Source organism: Anomaloglossus baeobatrachus, chromosome 8, assembly GCF_048569485.1.
Source record: "Anomaloglossus baeobatrachus isolate aAnoBae1 chromosome 8, aAnoBae1.hap1, whole genome shotgun sequence".
NCBI lineage: Eukaryota > Metazoa > Chordata > Amphibia > Anura > Aromobatidae > Anomaloglossus > Anomaloglossus baeobatrachus.
In genome coordinates this window covers 153,009,233-153,029,293 of record NC_134360.1, presented here as the reverse complement: position 1 = coordinate 153,029,293, position 20,061 = coordinate 153,009,233, and the positions used below count along the sequence as shown (strand labels likewise).

Here is a 20,061-nt window from a genome sequence, read left to right as displayed (position 1 = left end):
GACGGGGATCCCGGGAGCGATGACAGGGAGCAGCTTGGATGTTGGTCCTCCCCTCCGTGGGTAGGGGGATTGGTTGTCCCGGGGCCCCGGTGAGGGTTTGGGGATAGCAGGCGGGTTACGGGGCCTGGTGAGGTGCAGGGTCGCGGGGGCAGCGCTGTGCCGCACAGCACGGTGGTACTCACTCAGCCAGTAATTTACACAGAGTCTCTGGTCAAACAAACGGCTGGATGGACGGGTCCACAGGCGGCTGCGGTTGTTCTCCTCCCGGCAGGTTGATGGTGACTGCCTTTCCCTGCACCTGTGTTGTGTTACGGTCCCAATGGCTTCCCACTGGTAACCCGCTCCCCAGCTTAGATGGGTGCTGAAGGAGCCCCTTTTGCCCGCAGGCGCTGGCCCTGGGAACTGTAGCCGTAGCAGTGACTGTGTTTCCCTCTACGGTGTGAGCTGTTGCCTTCAATCGGGTCTTGTCTGCTGGGAAACCCCGGAGGTTCCCTTCGCTAACGGATATGACCGGTTTTACGGCGACTCCAAGCCTGGTCGGGGTCCGTAAGCCCTGCTGAATGGTGCTGGCTTCTCTTTGCTCTCCGATCCGGTACCGCCGGGCCACCGCCCATCCACGGTCCTTACGGTTTGCTCCAATTAGCCTCTCCTGCAGACGGTCACCACCGTCCGCCAACCTTGCTGTTTGTGCCTGGGCCACTACCCGGACACCGTCAGTCTGCTTCACTTCTTCTCTCTCTCAACTCTCTACTACTCTCCTCTCCTTGAACTCCAAACTTCACTCTCCGTCCTTTTCCCGCCTCCAGGACTGTGAACTCCTCGGCGGGTGGGGCCAACCGCCTGGCTCCACCCCCTGGTGTGGACATCAGCCCCTGGAGGGAGGCAACAAGGATTTGTGTCTGGCTTCGGTGTGCCTAGCCGGGGTGTAGGGTGTGATGGTGTAGTACCTGTGACGACCTGGCTTGTCCAGGGCGCCACACTCGCTTGCTGTGCAGTCCAGGCTGCAGTCTGGAGCTCAGGTGAGAGCTCCGGAGTGCAATGCAGGTACCTGAATCCAGGCCTGGCATTACTGGAGATTCCTCCAGTAGCCAGTCCAACACTGCACAAAAGTGTGTGGTTTTTTTTTTGCACTGATCAATCAGCTGATTGTATAAAAGCCGTTTAAACAATCAGCTGCTGTGTCATGTGATAAAAAAAAGGACTTCCCTATATTTTTGGTTCCCAGCCGGGTACAAATAGGCGGCTGGGGGTTGGGGGCAGCCCGTACCTGCCTGCTGTACCCGGCTAGCATACAAAAATATGGCGAAGCCCAGGTCATTTTTTTTTGGGGGGGGGCAAAAAAATCCTGCATACAGTCCTGGAAAGAGGATGCTGAGCCTTGTAGTTCGGCAGCTGCTGTCTGATGCCTCCTCAGTGCCAGCCCACCACCCATAGCTGAGGTCCGCTTGCACAATCGGACCTCAGTTGCAGGGACACTCGCATGACACTCGGCTCTGCTGTACTGCCAGCGTGAGCCGAGTGTCATGCAAAGGGATCGCAGTAATCCCCGTGTGGCCCCAGCCTTAAAGTGAAGCGAGGATGGAGAAGCTATACAATAGAAAACAAGAAGAGCGAGCATAGAAAGCTCACACTGAGTTTTCTAACAAGTCCTTTATCTCACAACAGAGCTAGAGTCACATCTACTATGACCATTAATGCTATAGAATTTTGTTCATAACTCTGCTGCTTCTGTCTGTGTGCTAAGGAATGAAGCACAGGGATACCTCTTTGTTTGGTGTGCTGTTTATGGGAGACCTCGTCTCTTCCCAACCAACTCACAGTGAATTGCAAAAGATACAGTAGCTTGTAAAACTGGTAAAAATGGTAAAATGGTAAAAAAAACAGAGATAGTGTTTCTCTTTATTTACACACAGGACAGCTTATCCTGAAAATATTTATGGACATATAGGTACCCTTTAACCCCTCCATGACCTTTGATGTACATGTACGTCAAAGGTCATGTCCCTGACATTGATGCGGGCTTACAGGCCGAGCCTGCATCTTTTCAGATGGATAATGCCTGATTTAATCAGCCATATGTGCCTTTAACAGCCATGAGTGAAGATGAACTCAGCCAGCAACTGTCAACATGTAAATGCCTTTGTCAATCTCTGTCAGTAGCATTAAAGGGGTTTTCTCATGAACAAAGTTAATTTTAATTAATAGAACATAGAATAATATAGTGTTTAAAAAAATGTTCTTATGCTGAGATAATCTTATATATGTGTCCCTGCTATGTACTGTGTAATGGCTGTTTCTGACCATATGAAGAAACATCTTCTGGGCCGGGATGGAAGAAAAAAGTATACAAACAGTAAATCACAGTATCGCATATAAATCTTTTTTGTAGTAAAACATTTTTAAAAAGCAAGGAAATGTTTTACCTCACAAAACAATCTATGATCCTGGGCTGTAATGTATTTACTATTTTGCCTTATTCCTGGCCTTGGAGATGTGGTATGATCAGACCATGTCGCTGTATGGTCAGACACCATTACACAGTACACAGCAGGGACACATATATAAGATTATCTCAGCACAGGAACATTTCTTTTTTAAACACATCCAATTGTGGAAATTATCATTATTCCAAGATGTATTCATTTAAATTCCCTTTAAAATTAACTTTGTTAGTGGGAAACCCCTTCAATCTGCACAAGCAGAGGGGTGCATCATTGCACCCGTCCATCGGTGAGCTCATAACATGGCGATGAGTTTCTGTGACAGCCAGGTATCTGCTGATGATCCCCCTGCCTGTCATTACAATACTTCTGTGAAAGTTGGTGTATAGTTGGCGTTCATAGAAGATTGTGATTTTCACTATTCATAGAAAAGCTGATGCATTGCTATACATAGCACAAGCGATCTGATGACCTAAGTGGAATGATAAAAATAATGAAAAGTTTTTAAAAATATGAAAAAACCCACAAATGTTAAAATACCTTCATTTTGCCCCATTAAAAACAAAACAATAAAATAAAATAAAATAAAAATACACATTTGATATTGCTGCATTTGTAATGGTCCGGTCTATCGAAATATAAAATAAATTAATCCTATCTGTAAACACCAGAATAAGAACAAAATCATAACACCAGAATTACATTTTTTGAGAAACATGTGATGGTGTCTCCGCGGTGTTTGATGTTGATCTCCCCGAGGTCAACCATCTTTACCTATGCTGCATTAAATGTGACAATCGTGGAACTTTACCCAAGGCAATTGGGATAATAAGGGATTAATGGCAGATCACAGCTGCCACTGAGCCTTAGATTAGTGATAGGAGGTGTCTATAAGACCCCCCATTACTAATCTGTAAGTGAAAAGAAATAAACACAAACACCAAAAAATCTTTTATTTGAAAAATAACTTCCACCAATTTATTAACTCCCAAAACACCCAGGTCTGATGTAATCCACACGAGGTTCCACGACGATTCCAGCTTTGCTACATCTGAAGTGACAACGAGTGGGCATAGCACATGACTCTCTGCCATGATCTTCAGGCAGAGACTGAGCCACAGTGTTGAGTGGTGATGTCACTCAGGCTATTTGCGGTGACAGCTGGAGGTTCTCATGGTCTGCCACCTGTGATTGCAGGTAATCTGACCTCAGGTGACCTCCATAAACTTAGTGACCTCACCTCAGACCTGCATCTCCTGACAGAAAACCACAATTTATTGCTAAGAGATGCAGAATTGGTGCTGAAATTTCAATAACATATTCGTGCACCCAATCTACATCTCCTGGCAAAAAACCACATCACTACTGCATGTGGTATGAGTCGGTATTTTGTCAGAAGGTGTAGATTGTGTGCAGGAATAAATTGTAAAAATGTCATCAACAAATTTGCATCTCATGGCCCAAAAATACAAAAAAAGGTTTTCACACAGTTTTGTTGCATTTTTCTGCCAGAACGTGCAAATTTGATGCTGAATTCTGGTGCAGACATTTCGGCACCAAATTAGAACCACCTGGAAGAAAACTACACTGAAACAGCATCAAAACAATTTATTTGCATTTTTGGGCCAAAAGATGCAAATTTGGTGATGACATTTTAACATCATATTTCTGCACCCAATCTACACCTCCTGGCAAAAAAACACATCAAAACTGCATACTATATGAGGTAGTGATGTGATTTTTTTTTGCAAGGAGGTGTAAATTGGGTGCAGAAATATGGTGTAAAAATTTTAGCACCAAATCTGTATCTTTTGTCAAAAAAAACAGCAGTTTTCTGCCAGGAGCTGCAGGCCTGTGAATTGAGTTTAGTAAGGTCACCTGAGTTCAAGTTACCTGCGATCGTGGGAACTTCCAGCTGTAACCGCAAATAACCTGAGTGATGTCACCACTGATTGCTCAGTTCAGTCTATGCCAAAAGCTCATAGCGGGCGGTCATGATCTATGACCACATGCTGTGCCTTCAGAGGTAGCATGGCTGGAATCATCATGGGACCTCATGTGGATTACATCAGACCTGAGTGTTTTGGGGGTTAATAAACTGGTAAAATAGAGTGTTTTTTTGTATTTCATTTCAAATAAAGGATTTTTTCCTTGTTTGTGTTTATTTCTTTTCAATTACAGATTAACAATGGGTAGTCTTATAGACCCTCTCCATTACTAACCTATGGCTTACTTGGAGTTGTTGGCTCTTATTAACCCCTTATTACCCCAACTGCCACTGCACCAGGGCAATCGGGATGAGTCCGGTAAAGTGTCGAGATTGTCACAAACCTGGGCAGCTGCAAGCTGCTATTTTAAGACTGGGGGAACCCAATAAGCATGAGTCTCCCCAGCCTGAGAATTCTAGCTGGGCTTCTTATCTTGGCTGGGTATCAGTATTGGGAGGGACCACACTGCATTTTTTAAAAATCATGTATTTAATTAAAAAAAAAGCTACATGTGGTTCCTCTTATTTTCATACACAGCTAAGATAAGCATATGGCTGGGGGCTACAACCTGTAGCCATATGCTTTATCTGTGCTGAGTATCATAATATGGGGAGACCCTACAACTATTTATTTATTTTTACACCAAACTAGCGTAACCCGCATACAGGGTCTGTGACTGCAAGCAGCCAGACATGCTGTCAAACACTGTCTAACTGTAATCAATCACAGACGCCAGGACTGCGGGTGGGTGGGGGAAGCAGTGCATATGCATGAAAGTAAATGAGCGGCCCTGGAAATAGAATGAGTTGCCAGGATGCACTGTCTTTCCCCACTCCTCCAGTGCGGCTGCCAGCACCCTCCCAGCCGGTGGTTTCTCTGTCCCTACTTCCTGGTGCCAGCTCTCAGGGCCTGCGCATGCTACATAAGTCTTCAGTCTCATGGGCTTACACTTAGGGGCACTTTGCACACAACGATATCGCAAGCTGATGCTTGCGATGCCAAGCACGATAGTCCCTGCCCCGTCGCAGCAGCGATATCTTGTGATAGCAGCCGTAGCGAACATTATCGCTACGGCAGCTTCACATGGACTCACCTGCCTTGCGACGTCGATCTGGTCAGCGACCCGCCTCCTTATTAAGGGGGCGGGTCGTGCGGTGTCATAGCGACGTCACACGGCAGACTGCCAACAGAAGCGGAGGGGTGGAGATGAGCGGGGCGTAAACATCCCGCCCACCTCTGTCCTTCCGCATAGCCGGCGTGAGCTGCAGGACACAGGTAGGAGATGTTCCTCGCTCCTGCGGCTTCACACACAGCGATGTGTGCTGCCGCAGGAACGAGGAACAACATCGTACCTGTCACAGCAGCGTAATTATGGAATTCCCTGACACTACACCGAGGATACGATTACGACGATTTTGCGCTCGTTAATCGTATCATCTAGGATTTACACACTACGATGTCGAGTGCGACGCCGAAAGTGCGTCACTTTCGACATGACCCCTCCGACATCGCACCTGCGATGTTGTAGTGTGCAAAGTGCCCCTTAGGGCGCATGCAAATTGCGTCTTAAATAGACAGTATGTCCTAATCTGGAAGTGCCTCTCAACCTATGGTTGAGAGGCACCAGTTATTTAATGCACCTTCTCCTTATGGGAGGTGCCTGGGCAACGGGGTCTAATCCTAGAGATGCATTGCTAATTGTTCATGTCCTTTATCTATGTGCTACAGCTTTGTTACTTACACCTGTCTGTTTCATAGTATTGGTCCCACTTGTTGCATTGTTCCATACTGGCCAAACCTGCTGTACTAGCCGCTGCTGCTGCATCATTCCATATTGGCCAAACCTGGCACCTGGTTTCTGCCTGCAACAAAATCCACCCTCACCATCAGAGGATCAGGTGAAAGCCTGGTGTGAGCCTTAGGTGTCTTGAGTTATCATAAATGGAACATGTTTAAGGATATACACTGTGTGCAGATTTATTAGGCAAATGAGTATTTTGATCCCATGATACTTTTTACACATGTTGTCCTACTCCAAGCTGTATAGGCTTGAGAGCCAACTACCAATTAAGTAAATCGGGTGATGTGCATCTCTGTAATGAGGAGGAGTGTGGTGTAATGACATCAATACCCTATTTAAGGTGTGCTTAATTTTTAAGGAACTTCCTTACCTTTGGCAAAATGGGTCAGAAGAGAGATTTGACGGGCTCTGAAAAGTAAAAAATTGTGAGATGTCTTGCAGAGGGATGCAGCAGTCTTGAAATAGCCAAACCTTTGAAGCATGATCACCAAATAATCAAGCGTTTCGTGGCAAATAGCCAAAAGGGTCGCAAGAAGCGTGTTGGGCAATAAAGGCGCAAAATAACTGCCCATGAATTGAGGAAAATCAAGCGTGAAGCTGCCAAGATGCCATTTGCCAACAGTTTGGCCATATTTCAGAGCTGCAACGTTACTGAAGTATCAAAAAGCACAACGTGTGCCATACTCAGGGACATGGCCAAGGTAAGGAAGGCTGAAAAATGACCACCTTTGAACAAGAAACATAAGGTAAAACATCAAGACTGGGCCAAGAAATATCTTAAGACTGATTTTTTCAAAGGTTTTATGGACTGATGAAATGAGAGTGACTCTTGATGGGCCAGATGGATGGGCCAGAGGCTCGATCAGTAAAGGGCAGAGAGATCCACTCCGACTCAGATGCCACCAAGGTGGAGGTGGGGTACTGGTATTGGCTGGTATCATCAAAGATGAACTTGTGGGACCTTTTCGGGTTGAGGATGTAGTGATGCTCAACTCCCAGACCTACTGCCAGTTTCTGGAAGACAACGTCTTCAAGCAGTGGTACAGGAAGAAGTCGGTATCGTTCATGAAAAACATGATTTTCATGCAGAACAATGTTCCATCACATTCATCCAACTACTCCACAGCATGGCTGGCCAGTAAAGGTCTAAAAGATGAAAAAATAATGACATGGCATCCTTGTTCACCTGATCTGAACCCCATAGAGAGTCTGTAGTCCCTCATAAAATATGAGATCTACAGGAAGGGAAAACCATACACCTCTCGGAACAGTGTCTGGGAGGATGTGGTGGCTGCTGCATGCAATGTTGATCTAAACAGATCAAGCAACTGACAGAATCTATGGATGGTAGGCTGTTCAGGGTCATCATAAAGAAAGGTGGCAATATTGGTTACTAATTTTTTGGGGTTTTGTTTTTGCATGTCAGAAATGTTTATTTCTAACATTTGTGCAGTTATATTGGTTTACCTGGTGAAAATAAACAAGTGAGATGGGAACATATTTAGTTTTTATTAAGTTGTCTAATAAGTCTGCATGGTAATAGTTACCTGCACAAACAGATATCCTCCTAAGATAGCCAAATCTAAAAAAAACACCACTCCAACTTCCAAAAATATTAAGCTTTGATATTTATGAGTCTTTTGGGTTGATTGAGAACATAGTTGTTGATCAATAATAAAAAAAATCCTCTAAAATACAACTTGCCTAATAATTCTGCACACGGTGTACTACCAGAGTCGTGTGGAAAACGTATACCCTCTGGTAATAAAATGTCCAGGAATAAAAAGAAACCACTATGGATAAATAAGATCGCACAAAAGCCCGCTTTAAACGCTGCAATGTATCTTACAATGTGTCGGCGGGGTCACGTCGTAAGTGATGCACATCCGGCATCGTAAGGTACATTGCAGTGTGTGACAGGTACGTTCGATTGTGATTGAACGGTAATACGTTCATCGCACGCACATCGTTTATTTCCTAAAAATTGAACGTCAGGTTGTTCATCGTACCCGGGGTAGCAAACATCGCAGTGTGTGACACCCCGGGAACGATGAACAGATCTTGCCTACGTCCTGCGGCTCCTGGCCAGCAATGCAGAAGGAAGAAGGTGGGCGGGATGTTTACGTCCCACTCAGCTCTGCCCCTCCGCTTCTATTGGCCAACTGTCGCGTGACGTCGCTGTGACGCCGAACATCCCTCCCACTCCAGGAAGTGGACGTTCGCTACCCACATCGAGGTCGTATGGACGGGTAAGTACGTGTGACGGGGGTTAATCGTTTGTGCGGCACATTCAACAAATTGAACGTGCCGCACATACGATGGGGGCGGTTACAATCGCATACGATATCGTATGCTGGATCGTAAAGTGTAAAGCAGGCTATATAACAAGGCAAAAATAAAGGCATTCAAAATCTTGAAGGACAAGAATACAGAATTAGCATGTCAGGAGTGCAAATTCTCAATAGGAAATGTAAAAAAGAAAATCAAGCTAGTAAAGTTAAGGGCGCTTTACACGCTACAATATATCTTACGATGTGTCGGCAGGGTCACATCGTAAGTGACGCACATCCGGCATTGTAAGTTACATTGTAGCATGTAACAGCTACGTGCGATTGCGATTGAACGGTAAAGCGTTCATCGCATGCACGTCGTTCATTTCCTAAAAATTGAACGTCAGGTTGTTCATCGTACCCGTGGTAGCACACATCACAGTGTGTGACACCCCGGGAACGATGAACAGATCTTACCTACGTCCTGCGGCTCCGGCCGGCAATGCGGAAGGAAGGAGGTGGGTGGGATGTTTACGTCCCGCTCATCTTCGCCCCTCCGCTTCTATTGGCCGGCTGCCGCGTGATGTCGATGTGACGCCGAACGTCCCTCCCACTCCAGGAAGTAGATGTTCACCGCCCACATCGAGGTCGTATGGACAGGTAAGTACGTGTGACGGGGGGGTTATTCGTTTATGCGACACGTTCAACAAATTGAACGTGCCGCACATACGATGGGGGCGGGTACGTTCGCATACAATATCGTATGCTTAATTGCAAGGTGTAAAGCAGGCTTTAGTTACTGAAAAATAAATTACCAATGACATTAAAATAAATCCCCCATAAATTGATGAATACATCAATGCCAAAAAGAAAAAAAACAAATTATATCTGCCCCTTAAAAGATAACAAGACAATTATAGAATACCAATAAAAGGTTGAGATATTAACCCCTTCACGATCGGCTGATTTTGCGCTTTCAAGGTTTTTTCGCCATTTTTCTTCTGAGAGACGTAACTTTTAGATGTAACAGCAAAGGCGCTCAACACAGTGATATCCTAGGTGCATTTCATCCTGGGAAGTATGCAATGCACCTAAGATTTCACTGTGTTGAGCGTGTTTGCTGGCTGCCGGCAGTGTTTTCTCTGGCTGGTCTCCCCGAGATCAGTGATTGTTTTGTCTTGCTGGTCTACTAGGCATTGCTCCCACCTAGCCAGAATCCTACTCCACACTGATGAGGGGCAAAACCCCGAAACAGCTGTCTGTTGATGGATACCTGGTCTTGGTATTTCCCCTGCCATATCTTTAAACTTGTCAAAGAGTTGGATATTGACTAAAAGGGCCACTTAATATGGTGGTTATGGTGGTCTCCTAAAAAGAGCCACTCCTTGGCTAGGTCCTTCCCGGAGGGATATCTGGCTATTTTCTGTGTCGAATCTCCTAACAGAGGCTCCACGGACCTTTTTTGATTTGCATACTTCTCAGGGGGCAATGCACCTAGGATTTAACTGTGTTGAGCGCCTTTGCTGGCTGCCGGCAGTGTTTTCTCTGGCTGGTCTCCCCGAGATCAGTGATTTTTTTATCTTGCAGGACCTGAGTCATGTGAGCTACAGGAGTCATCACATGACCCTGTGCTACCATGACAACCACTGGATCCACGTGATCATATCACGTGACCTCCGGTATCGGCCTGTAAGTAAAGTTTTAGTGCAATCTAATGGCATTGTCACACATTAACAGCGCAATTTAAGGGGTTAAAAGGCATGAGCGGAAGTGAGCACGAAACACGTGTAGAAGTAGCGTGGTCCGGCTAATACCTTGAGCACTATTGTAAGTCTTTTCATTTTTTATTTTAGTAATTGATTTTTATCTGACTAATAAATATATAAGCTTTTATACTCAAATTCTGAAACTTGGTTTATGTTGTATATTTGTACCAAATAGGCGTATATTTTTTTTAACTGTTCTATTTTCAATGGGGCGTGATTTGAACTTTAAGGCTTTTATATTTTTTAAAACTATGTTTTATTTATTTTACTAGTCCCCCTAGGGGACTTTATAGATCACCAGTCTGATCGCTTGTGCATTTCTGTTGATCAGAGCTCCACAGCTCTGATGAGCAGAAATGCAGCATTCCTATCAGAGTCGGCGCTCTGTCAGCTCTGACAGGAAATACATCATCACATGACCCATCGCTACCATTACAACCATCAGCTCCCCGTGATCGCATCACGGTGCCTCCGATGGCGGGGGGGTGCGCGTTCCCCTCCAAAGCCATTTAAATCGCTCTGTACCATTTTGACAGTGCCATGTTAGTGGCAAGCAGGTGCGGGTGGGTCTATCCACACCTGATAGCCCCACATATCTACTGTTCAAATAAGCAGACACGTGCAGGGATCACCACCGGCTCACCGCAGCAGCCGGCGATGATTACCGCTATATGACCAAGGAGTGACATACGGGTATATCCTTAATCGCAAAGCGGTTAAGAAAGGTAAGAAGGTGAATCAAGGCAACTACCATTCGGCTAATCTGTCATCAGTAGTGTACAAAGATTTTGAGGGCATTTTAAGAGATCACATGCACAAATATATTGCAGAGAATAACATACCATAATAACTTACATCCAGCATGGATTCATGAAAGATAAGTAGGGTCCAACTAACATGTTGGGATTCTATGAGGAAGTAAATGCAAATCTGGATATTGGTAATATGGCTCTTGTGATTTATCTGGACTTTGCAAAGGCATTTGATACTGTACCAAATAACAGCCTTATAATGAAGGTCCAAAAACAAATACTATGGGAAACTATATGCAGATGGGTAAGGAATTGGCTAAAAAATAGGAAACAAAAAGTCACCGTAAATGGCACATTCTGTAAATGGGCTATCGTCAACAATGTGGAACCGCAAGGATCTGTGCTAGGACGTCCCTTTTTAATATCTTTATTATTGACCTTGTGGATGGGATTAAGAGTAAAGTGTCAGTCTTGCTGACGATACCAAACTATGTAGGATATAAAGAGCTGACCTTGATAGTAAAATATTGCAAAACGATCCGGATAAGAAGTCTGAATGTGCAAACACTTGACAAATTAGGTTTAACGTTGAATAATGTAAAGTAATGCACCTAGGATAGAGTAATCCAATTGGTACATATGCATTAAATGGACATTTAAGCCTGCTTTACACCTTGCAATTTCGCATACGATATCGTATGCGATCGTACCCGCCCCCATCGTATGTGCGGCACATTCAATTTGTAGAACGTGTCGCACAAACGAATAACCCCCCCGTCACACGTACTTACCCGTCCATACGACCTCGATGTGGGCAGCGAACATCCACTTCTTGGAGTGGGAGGGACGTTCGGCGTCACATCGACGTCACGCGGCAGTCGGCAAATAGAAGCGGAGGAGCGGAGATGAGTGGGACGTAAACATCCCGCCCACCTCCTTCCTTCCGCATTGCCGGCGGGAGCCGCAGGACGTAGGTAAGATCTGTTCATCGTTCCCGGGGTGTCACACACTGTGATGTGTGCTACCCCGGGTACGATGAACAATCTGATGTTCAATTTTTAGGAAATGAATGACGTGTATGCAATGAACGTTTTACCGTTCAATCACAATCGCATGTAGCTGTTACTCACTACAATGTACCTTACGATGCCGGATGTGCGTCACTTATGACGTGACCCCGCCGACACATCGTAAGATATATTGTAGCGTGTAAAGCGGGCTTACCTCAGGAATACAGAACAGGAAAAGGATTTGTGTATTCTGGTTACAAGTAAGCTAAGCAGCATCACTCAATGTGAAGCAGTAGCTAAAAAACAGATCAGATTTTAGGGTATAATGATAAATATGTCCCCAATCCTGGAATATACTGTATGTTCCCCATATCGGTATATATGCACCCCCTATCCTGGTAAATATGTCCCCCATCCTGGAATATATTTACCCCATCCTGACATATATGTCTCCCATTCTGTTATATATGTTCTCATCCTGGTAAATATGTTCCACATCCAGGTAAATATGTCCCCCATCTTGATAAGTATGTACCTCCATTCTAGGCATCACCCTAGTATATATGTTTCCATTTTAGGCCCTATCCTGGTATATATATGCCCATGCTGCTAAATATGTTCACTTCCTGGGCCGTATCCTGGCATAGACAATACAAGTGCTTCTCAATAAATTTTAATATCATCAAAAACTTAATTTATTTCAGTTATTCAATACTAAAAGGGAAACACATACAGTGCCTACAAGTAGTATTCAACCCCCTGCAGATTTAGCAGGTTTACACATTCGGAATTAACTTGGCATTGTGACATTTGGACTGTAGATCAGCCTGGAAGTGTGAAATGCACTGCAGCAAAAAAGAATGTTATTTCTTTTTTTTTTTTTTTTTTAAATTTTGAAAAGTTTATTCAGAGGGTCATTTATTATTCAACCCCTCAATCCACCAGAATTCTGTTTGGTTCCCCTAAAGTATTAAGAAGTATTTCAGGCACAAAGAACAATGAGCTTCACATGTTGGATTAATTATCTATTTTTCCAGCCTTTTCTGACTAATTAAGACCCTCCCCAAACTTGTGAGCAGCACTCAAACTTGGTCAACATGGGAAAGACAAAGGAGCATTCCAAGGCCATCAGAGACAAGATCGTGGAGGGTCACAAGGCTGGCAAGGGGTACAAAACCCTTTCCAAGGAGTTGGGCCTACCTGTCTCCACTGTTGGGAGCATCATCCAGAAGTGGAAGGCTTATGGAACTACTGTTAGCCTACCACAGCCTGGACAGCCTTTGAAAGTTTCCACCCGTGCCCAAGCCAGGCTTGTCCGAAGAGTCAAGGCTAACCCAAGAACAACAAGGAAGGAGCTCCGGGAAAATCTCATGGCAGTGGGGACATTGGTTTAAGTCAATACCATAAGTAACGTACTCCACCGCAATGGTCTCCGTTCCAGACGAGCCCGTAAGGTACCTTTACTTTCAAAGCGTCATGTCAAGGCTCGTCTACAGTTTGCTCATGATCACTTGGAGGACTCTGAGACAGACTGGTTCAAGGTTCTCTGGTCTGATGAGACCAAGATCGAGATCTTTGGTGCCAACCACACACGTGACGTTTGGAGACTGGATGGCACTGCATACGACCCCAAGAATACCATCCCTACAGTCAAGCATGGTGGTGTTAGCATCATGCTGTGGGCCTGTTTCTCAGGCAAGGGGCCTGGCCATCTGGTCCGCATCCATGGGAAGATGGATAGCATGGCCTACCTAGAGATTTTGGCCAAGAACCTCCGCTCCTCCATCAAGGATCTTAAGATGGGTCGTCATTTCATCTTCCAACAAGACAACGACCCAAAGCACACAGCCAAGAAAACCAAGGTTCAAGAGGGAAAAAATCAAGGTGTTGCAGTGGCCTAGTCAGTCTCCTGATCTTAACCTAATTGAAAACTTGTGGAAGGAGCTCAAGATTAAAGTCCACATGAGACATCCAAAGAACCTAGATAACTCGGAGAAGATCTGCATGGAGGAGTGGGCCAAGATAACTCCAGAGACCTGTGCCAGCCTGATCAGGTCTTATAAAAGACGATTATTAGCTGTAATTGCAAACAAGGGTTATTCCACAAAATATTAAAACTAGGGGTTGAATAATAATTGACCCACACTTTTATGTTGAAAATTTATTAAAATTTAACTGAGCAACATAACTTGTTGGTTTGTAAGATTTATGCATCTGTTAATAAATCCTGCTCTTGTTTGAAGTTTGCAGGCTCTAACTTATTTGCATCTTATCAAACCTGCTAAATCTGCAGGGGGTTGAATACTACTTGTAGGCACTGTACATTATATAGAGTCATTACACACAAAGTGATCTATTTCAAGTGTTTATTTCTGTTAATGTTGAATATTACGGCTTACAGCCAATGAAAACCCAACAGTCTCAGAAAACGAGAATATTTTATAAGACTAACTGAAAAAATGATTTTTAACTCAAAAATGCTGGCCTACTGAAAAGTCTGTACAGTAAATGCACTCAATACTTGGTCGGGGCTCCTTTTGCATGAATTACTGTATCAATGCGGCATGGAGGCGATCAGCCTGTGACACTGCTAAGGTGTTATTGAAGCCCAGGTTGCTTTGATAGCAGCCTTCGGCTATGTGCGCACGTTGCGTATTTACATGCAGTTACGCTGCGATCTGCACCACAGTGTAACTGCATACGTTCTGCGTCCCCAGCATAATCTATGAAGATTATGCAGGAGACGTGCGCACGTGGCGTCTTAGAGCGCAGCGCCTCGGCTGCTGCCCGTAGCGCACGTTCTAAGAAGTGACATGTCACTTCTTTCCTGCGCTCTGCATGCAGCTCGCGCTCTGTCTATGGGAGGGGCTGCAGTCAGAGCGCATGAAATTGGCTTTTTTTTTATTACGGACTCTTTCTGCAGTGATTTGAAGCGCACGTGTGCTGTTCAAATCGCTGCAGAAATTTCTGCAGTGACAGTACACAACATGCGCACATAGCTTTCAGCTTGTCTGCATTGCTGGGTCTGGTGTCTCTCATTTTTGTATTGACAATACCCCATAGATTCTCTATGGGGTTTAGGTCAGGTGAGTTTACTGGCCAATCAAGCACAGTGATACTGTAGTTAATAAACCAGATATTGATACTTTTGGGGTTGTGGGCAGGTGCCAAGTCCTGCTGGAAAATGAAATTTCCATCCCCAAAAAGCTTGTCGGCAGAGGGAAGCATCACTGATTGTGGAACCTTCATACTAGACCTCAGCAGCTTGAATTGTGGCCTCTCCACTCTTCCTCTAGACTCTGGGACCTTGATTTCCAAATGAAATGCAAAATTTACTTTCATCTGAAAACAACACTCTGGACCACTGAGCAACAGTCCAGTTCTTTTTCTCCTTGACCCAGGTAAGAATCTTCTGGTGCTGTCTATTGGTCATGAGTGGTTTGATACAATGAATGCGACAGTTGTAACCTATGTCCTGGATACATCTGTTTGTGGTGGGGTCTCTTGAAGCACTGACTCCAGCAATCCACTCCTTTGGGAACTCCCCCAAATTTTTGAATGGCCTTTTCTTAACAATACTATCAAGGCAGTGATTATCCCGGTTGCTTGTGCACCTTTTTCTATCAGACTATTTCCTTTCACTCAAATTTCATTAACATGCTTGGATACAGCTCTCTGTGAACAGCCAGCTTCTTTAGCAATAACCTTTAGCAATAACCTTTTGTGGCTTATCCTCCTTGTGGATTGTGTCAATGACTGTATTCTGGACACCTGTCAAGTTAGAAGTCTTCCCCATGATTGTGTACCCTTCTGGTTTATATGTCCCCAATCCTGGTTTATATGTCCCCCTCCTGGTAAATATGCCCCTTTACTGCAATATATTACCTCTTTCTGTGTCCCTCCAGGTATATATGTCCCCATCCTGTGCCCCTCCTGGAATTTATGTCCCTATCTTGGTTTATATGTTCCCCTTGTAGTATATATGTCCCCATCCTGGTAAATATGTCCTCTTCCTGATATATTCTGTCTGTAAGGTAAGAAAAAAATTGTACTCACCCTCACTGACTCCCATGTCGCGTGGCGTCCTGCTATGTAGCCAGTGTGCAGTGGCTGGCAGCTGACATAGGCGTCTATGCTATAGCCACACATGATGTCAATGTCTTCCGCTGCCCTCAGTCATCAAGAAGCCAAAGTCAACTGCGGGTCACTGTTAAGCTTGCACATTATATTGTAGTGCAGGGACCAGACAGGTGTCCGCGCTTTGATGCATTTTAGCTGTATGTTCGCCATCAGACACTCATCCAGCTAAAGCAGGGGCTGACGTTGACAGGCTCCCTCACCCTCGGGCCCAGTCATGGTGGTGACCCCTGCGACCGTGATCATTCCTCCCATTTGTTCATGTCCCCTCTGAATTGTAAAGTCGTGAAGAATATGTTTGCGCTATAGAAATAAAATTATTATTAAAATGTATTCATTATTATTATAGTTAATTCCATAGACTTGGGTACATTTTGTTGCCTTTCACCGGAGTAATGTACTCCTACTAGAAATGATTTCAAAAAGTGTCTCTTGTTGAGTTGCACAGGTGGTACTATCTCATTGGTTTTTGACCATTGGTCTCGATTAAAAAAGTGTTGAAGACCTTTTCTCAAATGTTCATATTGTTAGTTTTAGTGAAGATTCAATAGTTATTGAGTTAAGCCTGCTTTAAACGTTGCAATTTTGCATACGATATCGTATGCGATTTGCAACGCCCCCATCGTATGTGTGGCACGTTCAATTTGTTCAACGTGCCGCACAAACGATTAACTCCCGTCACACGTACTTACCTTCCATACGACCTCGCTGTGGGCGGCGAACGTCCACTTCCTGGAGTGGGAGGGACGTTCGGCGTCACATCGACGTCACGTGGCAGCCGGCCAATAGAAGCGGAGGGGCGGAGCTGAGCGGGAAGTAAATATCCCGCCCACCTCCTTCCTTCCGCATTGCTGGCCGGGAGCTGCAGGACGCAGGTAAGATCTGTTCATCGTTCCCGGGGTGTCACACACTGCAATGTGTGCTACCCCGGGTATGATGAACAATCTGACATGCAATTCTAGAGAAAGGTACGATGTGTATGCGATGAACGTTTTAACGTTCAATCGCAATCGCACGTACCTGTCACACACTGCAATGTACCTTATGATGCCGGATGTGCGTCACTTACGACGTGACCCCGCCGACATATTGTAAGATATATTGCAGCGTGTAAAGCTGGCTTAAGTAATAGTAATTTTATGTATAACTGTTTAGTAGCCCATATTATATTGTTATTGAGATTGAAAAAAGTAATTTTAGGTTTGATTTGTCTATCAGTAGGTTACTTTTTAGGTTTTCATTATATTGTTCCCTTATTTCTAGTATTTTAAGTATCTTAATATATTTTCCTTTAAATTTGTTTTGTAAACTTTGGAAAGGTATTTAGATATCACTCCTAAATAAATCATTTATACTGTTCAGCTTGTAATACTTTTCCTGTCACTGTTGTCAAACATTTTGTACAGCTATGATGCAATGTTGGTAGCAACCCTGGTGCACTGCTGAGGTCCCCCATCTTAAATGAGCTGTATCAAATTAATAATTTACCTCTTGTCTATAGAAAAGGAGATAACTTATTGATAGCTAGAGTCTGATTGCTGGAACTCCCACCCATCTGGAGAAAAAAAGCCTCATCTGATTCCTGCAATCCATGGAGGATACATTGAGAATGGGTGAACATGGTCATCCTCTGTTCTATTCAGAAGTGGGTTTTCAAAGCATCGTTCTTAAAATCAGAGGTGGTTCCATTGCTTAGACCCCAGCAGTCCAGTCAAGAAGTTTTCTTGAGTCTAATGGATAGTAAAAACTTTAAATCTTGGTACAATTCCTTTTAGCTAGATTCCTACAGGGCAGGTTTCTGTAGTCTTAAAGGGTTTGACTGCCTACATCATATTGATGACCTCTCCAAAAGATTGGTATTCAATATCAGATCGGCACCCCCACCAATTGGTTGTTATTTGCTCTGGCAGACGCCAGACGGAATCTTTGAACAGAGCTGCGGAACACAGCTCCATTAAATGTCTAGCGACTGCTGTTGATGGGTAATGCAGAATAAGGGCATGCTGCACTTTTTGTTGTCACCTAAAAATGCACCTTGTGGCTGAATTTTTTTTCCTTAAAATCAATGGCTGGAAGGGCTACAAAATGTAAGATAAAAATGCACAAAACAATCGACATACTGCAGTTTTTTTTGTACATCAAAAACTGCAAGGAAAAAAAAGCAGTGTGTGCACAGCATTTCTGAGTTCTCATAGACTTTGCTGGGAGAAGGAAATACATGCAGCTTTAGGCAACACACACAGCCTAAGGGGTGCTTTACACGCTGCGACATCGCTACCAATATATCGTCGGGGTCACGTTGTTAGTGACGCACATCCGGCGCCGGTAGCGACATCGCAGCGTGTGACACCAAGGAGCGACGATCAAAAATCGTCCAAAAACGGTGATCGTTGACACGTCGCTCCTTTCCTTAATATCATTGCTGCTGCAGGTACGATGTTGGTTGTCGTTCCTGCGGCACCATACATCGTTATGTGTGACACCCCAGGAACGACAATCATCTCCTTGCCTGCGTCCACTGGCAATGCGGAAGGAAGGAGGTGGGCGGGATGTTACGTCCCGCTCATCTCCGCCCCTCCGCTTCTATTGGACGGCCGCTTAGTGACATCACGGTGACGTCGCTGTGACGCCGAACGCACCTCCCCCTTGAAGGAGGGATTGTTCGGCGGTTACAGCGACGTCGCTGACCAGGTATGTGCGTGTGACGCTGCCGTAGCGATAATGTTAGCTACGGCAACGATCACCAAATGTCACACATACAACGGGGGCGGGTGCTATCGCGCTCGACATCGCTAGCGATGTCGCAGCGTGTAAAGCACCCTTAAGTCTTTTCACAAAATAGAAGTTATTAGGCAAGAACCTGGCAGCAGCAGTTATGCATTCAATAGACCTGCACTTTGCAGTTGCATTAAAAGCACCTACATCATGGAAGCCAGAGCACATAACGGCTGATCAGTAGAGGTGTCGGGTGTCCGACTTCCAACAACATATTGTTGATTTTTTTGTTTTAAACAAATACTACTATCATGATTGTAAAGTGATGAAAGTATAAAAGATAAATGAAGGATCATTTCACACACATATATTTTCAATGTCTTTAGAGAAACCCCTGACATAAGACATTTATTCATACAGGTTTCTGAGCCAAAACCACATATGGAATTAAAAGGGATTTTGGCTCAAACAACATCAAAACTGAAGGAGCAGTCAAAGTAAAATGGCGTGTAAAACCACATTTATTTACTTGTATCCTGTTCATCTAAAGATATGTGTGAATGAGGCGTAATCCAGAAGAATGTAACTTATGTCTTACCATTCTCCGGCTTTGGAGCTGCATGAGAAGAAACTGCAGATAGAAACAAAATAAGGAATCCTAATCCAGACATCTTCAGATACGCGAAGTAGAGCGGTTATGTCTAGTGCTTTTCTCTATAGGGCTGAACACACGAAAGTGAAGCATTTACTGCTAAATAAATGTCCTTGTTCCTTACTGGATCTGCTGAACCTATCCGGTTACTAATATTTAAAGACCAGAAAAGTAAATAACCTACTCACATTTCTGTTGCTTAATGTTTAAGCAAAGGTTATATTTCAGTTGTACTCTATGGAAATGTACATGTACACAAAAACTAGGTTTAGCAGGAATCGAAATATTGCCAAACACTGACATGAAAGACCTTCCTCCCCAGATAGCGGGACAAAGCATACAATCATTAACAGTTCTCAGATTTCGGAGGGCAAGGTTCTCTCTTCCTCTAATAATGTTGTCGCTGACATGAGCTCTACAGCCTAGTGGGGAAACATCATGGTAGTATTCCCATAGGACCTCACATGGTAAATATATTGTTTCCAAAATGGGGATCTCCAGATCATGTTGAAAAATCTCCATGACATAA

General features: G+C 44.3%; 1 protein-coding gene across 2 annotated transcripts in view; it reads right to left on the bottom strand.

Annotated features, from left to right (window-relative positions):
• The window catches only part of LOC142249982 (complement factor H-like), a 375,145-nt gene extending 355,329 nt beyond the window's left edge, over positions 1-19,816 (bottom strand). For both annotated transcript variants that reach the window (XM_075322036.1, XM_075322037.1), the window contains exon 1: positions 19,479-19,816. In XM_075322036.1, coding sequence (XP_075178151.1) covers positions 19,479-19,551 — 73 coding nt within the window. In that variant the 5' untranslated portion in view covers positions 19,552-19,816. The remainder of the gene's footprint in view (positions 1-19,478) is intronic.
• Positions 19,817-20,061: the final 245 nt, after the last annotated feature.